This window comes from Caenorhabditis briggsae, assembly GCF_000004555.2.
Source record: "Caenorhabditis briggsae complete genome, chrIV, whole genome shotgun sequence".
Taxonomy (NCBI): Eukaryota; Metazoa; Nematoda; class Chromadorea; order Rhabditida; family Rhabditidae; genus Caenorhabditis; species Caenorhabditis briggsae.
The window spans coordinates 4,380,707-4,384,788 of record NC_013487.2 but is presented as its reverse complement, the minus strand read 5'-3'; the positions used below and the strand labels follow the sequence as shown (position 1 = coordinate 4,384,788).

The window sequence follows — 4,082 nt, the reverse complement described above, 5'->3', positions numbered from 1 at the left end:
GCGTGCGGTCCGTATAGGTTCCTATTTCAACCGCGCGCGAACGCTGAGCGTCCGTAACGGATTGTTCGCGAATCATCTGTGATTTTGGTAACATGTTCCCTATAGTTTTCTCTAGTTAAATCTTTTGAAAGCTTTTTTTCAACTTTCTTTTATAAACAAATACATTTTTCGTCACGTTTAAAGAACACTTGAATTATTTCTTCTGTAATCTGTGAAACTCCTTGAAAAGATTGTATCTTTGAATCTAATTATCTCGTTTCTTGTTTGAGGGATCAAAAAAGTGTCAACTAATGAAATGTTTATAATATCAAGGAAATCATTTTTGCCGTTAAGAATTTTTCATATCTTTTTGCAGGAACCGAGGAAAAGACGGCCAAAGTTTGCGGTCTAACCGTAAACTTTGAGCCAATTTATCTCGATTCCGGTGAAAGATATCAAAAGTGATACACTCACAAAACGCTCATTATCATATCAAAAATGTTTCGGCAGTTTACTACTTTTTGATATCGTTCATAGGAACCGAGATACATTGACTCAAAGTGGAAAGTTAGGGATGTCATTCTATTAGAGTACTACCTGTCGGTTAACGGCCCTACGGGGTTGAACCTTCTGGTTTTTCAGTGCTATTGTTTGTGGTTTTTCAGTGCTATAACTTTTTCAGTGCTATTGTTTTCATTGACTGTACTCGAAAATTAAAGAATTTAGAAGTTTGAGATTTCGGAGCCTGAAATAGGGGAATCGAGAAATTTGAAAAGTTACACCTTTCGAAATTCTGACATTCTGGGATTTTATAATTTTAGAATTCAAAAGAGTGTTTCAGATCTGAATCACCAGCTTTTCTTAATTTTCATGAATTCCTGATTTTCGAATTTTCAAAATTCCTAATGTCTGACCTTCAGAGAGTTTAGAAATTCTGACTTTCAGAATTAAGAACACTCGAAATTTTTCAATTCGGAAGTAAATATCGGAATGTGGAAACATGGGAATCCGAATTGTCAATCTTTCAGAGATTCAGAAACTCAACAACTTGGGAATTTTAAAAAACTCAGCATTTTCCCTATTCAGATATCAACAGAACATTTTAAGACGTTAGAACGAGGCAGAGTAAGATTCCAATCAGAAGTCACACCCTTATGGGTGTAACAATGATCTAATTGTAAAGACAAATAACCAGTGGATCATTCTTAAAAATATCTGAATATATCAAATCTGTGAAACCGTAATTCTTGGTTTTTTTTTTGCAAGATTCGAGTGTTTTCGAAGATTATCTGTAGTCCAACGAATTCAATTCAAGTCAATTCAATTTATTACGCATCTAAAAATATGTGAATTATTGAATTGCGAATCGAGAATTGTGTTTTTACTTCATACTCCAGTCTTTGCGCCTTCATGAAACAGAAAAAATTGATATATTTTTCAATACTTTTATTATTATTCATGTTAATTTGTATGTGATCGAATAAATTATGGTGGATGAAAAATGAGATCAAATTATCAGTTGGCACGGGCCATGTAGGCGTCGATCTCCGCGTCCATTTCCTCGACAGTCTTCTTTGGTTTCTCCTCTCTCTTTGGTTTTTTTGTCTTCTTGGCTCCAGTCTTTTGAGCTCCAGCAGCTGGTTTTCCTTGTTTCTTTGGAGTCCGTTGAGCAGTTCTTGGTCTTCCGGCAGATTGTGGAACTCTTTGTGGTTTGGATGGGAACTTGACACGATTGGCGATGTTGGTGGTGTCGATAATAGCGAATTTCATTTCCTTTCCATCGAGAGCCACTCCAGCAAACTTTTGAATGAGACGATCGGCTTGACGTTTCGAGAGAGTGATGTCTCCGGTTCCAGCTGCAGCTCCCTTCTCATTGAAGTTCACGGAGCAGTTCTTGATTTTGAATTCAGCAAAGAGTTGACGAAGGTCACCGGAGAGAACCGATGGGGCGAGATTGGACAAGTTGACACGGACTTCGCGGTTATCTGGAAACATGAGCATGAAGTTTCCGGATCTTCTAGACGTGAAGCTTACCATTCGATGGAATCAGTTCTTTATGGAAACTTCTACTTTGACGACGTGGAACTCTTCCTCCACTCTGACGTCTGACACTTCCAGATGGCTTAGCACCACTGAAACGTTTCTTGATTCCTCCTGTTGATGCTCTCTTGATTGGCGACTTCTTGAAGTTCTTGGATCTACGGATTCCGGAAGACAGTGGAGCGTCGATGTCGATAGCACGAGCCAAGGAGTGGAAGAAATTTTCGCTCCTGGGAAAGGTCACGAAATATAGTAACCTATAGAAACCATCTACTGGTCTATTGGAAATCTGTTCCTTTGGGATGGTTGAAGGATCATATAAGACAAGGCTATTGAAAAATTGCTACTACAACAAGTTGTTAAAAATTCAGGCGTGAAATCCTAATAGTATTACCACAAACCGATTCAGCCGAATTTCCATTAGAAAGTACATTAACGAGGAGTACAGTAACCTATAGAAGATGGGATAGTTGAATGATCATACGGAACGAAAAAAAATTCTGCTACAACAAGTTTTAAAAAATGAAGGCTTTAAAGAAATCTTAATGACTCAGACTGACTTTTTTTTACTAAAATCATACCAATGGCAAATTTAAAAAAAATCAGATTCAGCTGGAACTCCATAAGAGTGCAATAGCAAAAACTGAAAAACTAGAAAACCAATCTTATTGCATTTTGGGAAAACTGTCATTCTTATGACTGAAAACAGTGAATGCACAACAATAGAAAATTTACATCTACATGCACACAACGATCGTTATAAGAAATGAGTGACTATGTGAAGAAAAAAAAATGGGGAGAAAAAAGATGGGGAGACTTGGGAATGAGGGCCCAGTATCCAAGGGTACGTCAGAAAAGGGTACATCGAGGGTACATAGAGATCTTAGGGTACATCTGGGAGGTAGGTTCAATGGGTACATCTCATGGTGGTTCTAAGGGTACATCAGGGAAAGGATCCCAGGGTACATCAAAAAGTTCTTAGGGTACATCAATTAAAAATTTTGTAGTTTTCAACTGGAAGATATTTTGGTATAAACTGCACTATTTTATTTATTTTTTTGTTTGTATTTGTTTGAAAATTACCATTTTTTCATAGTTTTATGGATTGATAGATTTTTTGAAGTTTGTTTTAAAGGAGCTTATTATACTGAAATTGGCAATAGGAAACAAGTCGAAAACTCGATATTTATCAGAACGAACTTTCAACCAAAACCACATTTCAAATGTGCCAGGACAGGAAGCATTATAAATTTGAAAAAAATCCAAATTCTTTCAAACTCTTCGGATTTGTCGGAAACATAATGGTACAAAATCGTTAAAAAGACTACGAAATGAAATTTGTTTTCAAGTACACAAAAACAGAACAGTTGGGCCTGGTCGAACTTGAACTCGCGACTGTAGATTTCCGTGCACGCAAACACACCACTAGACCACTTTGCCAAGGTTCGCTCTGGCCACCACAACCCGTACATATCTTCGGTGGTTTCTAAAGTAGAAAGGAGTGCGTAGGTGGAGAAAGCAATAATTTTCGGAAGGTTTTCCAGACATGGAATGAAAATGAGCACTGGCTAGTCGAAACTTCTGAAAATTATGGCTGAAAGTCATCTACTTTTAGTTTTTCGCTGTCATATTTTTCTGCAGGTGTCAAAATCTGTGGAGACGAAAAGAAAATCAATGAAAATTCATGAATTCCGAATTCTAACATCAAAACTGGGTAAACATCCTAATTTGGTCCACCGAAATCAGAAATCAGTCGGAAAATACCTAATATTTGTCTCAAAAATTTAATTTTTAGGCCATGTTCTCGATTTCAGTTGTTTCCGGTGACGTTGCCGATCGCTCGCCTCTGTATTTTATCTGTCGTTGATCAAAAAAATTTTTCATGTAAAAAATGTTATTTTTTTCTCAAAAATTTGTCTTTTACTGCGATTTTTGTGTTTGAATCCCAAAAAATTGTTCGAAATTCACATGGAAGAGTTTCCAGAATTTTCTAGGCCAGCGGATGCAACGGCTCTTTGTCGATTTACGGGACTCCTTTTTTTACATTTTTGCTCCGATTTTCT

General features: G+C 37.0%; 1 protein-coding gene across 1 annotated transcript in view; it reads right to left on the bottom strand.

Annotated features, from left to right (window-relative positions):
- Positions 1-1,494: 1,494 nt before the first annotated feature.
- CBG21776 overlaps positions 1,495-4,082 on the bottom strand; it is a gene marked incomplete at both ends in the record, with an annotated part of 51,716 nt that continues 49,128 nt past the window's right edge. The window contains one exon of the mRNA XM_045235202.1: positions 1,495-1,964. Within this exon, the coding sequence (XP_045100797.1) occupies positions 1,495-1,964 (470 nt within the window). The remainder of the gene's footprint in view (positions 1,965-4,082) is intronic.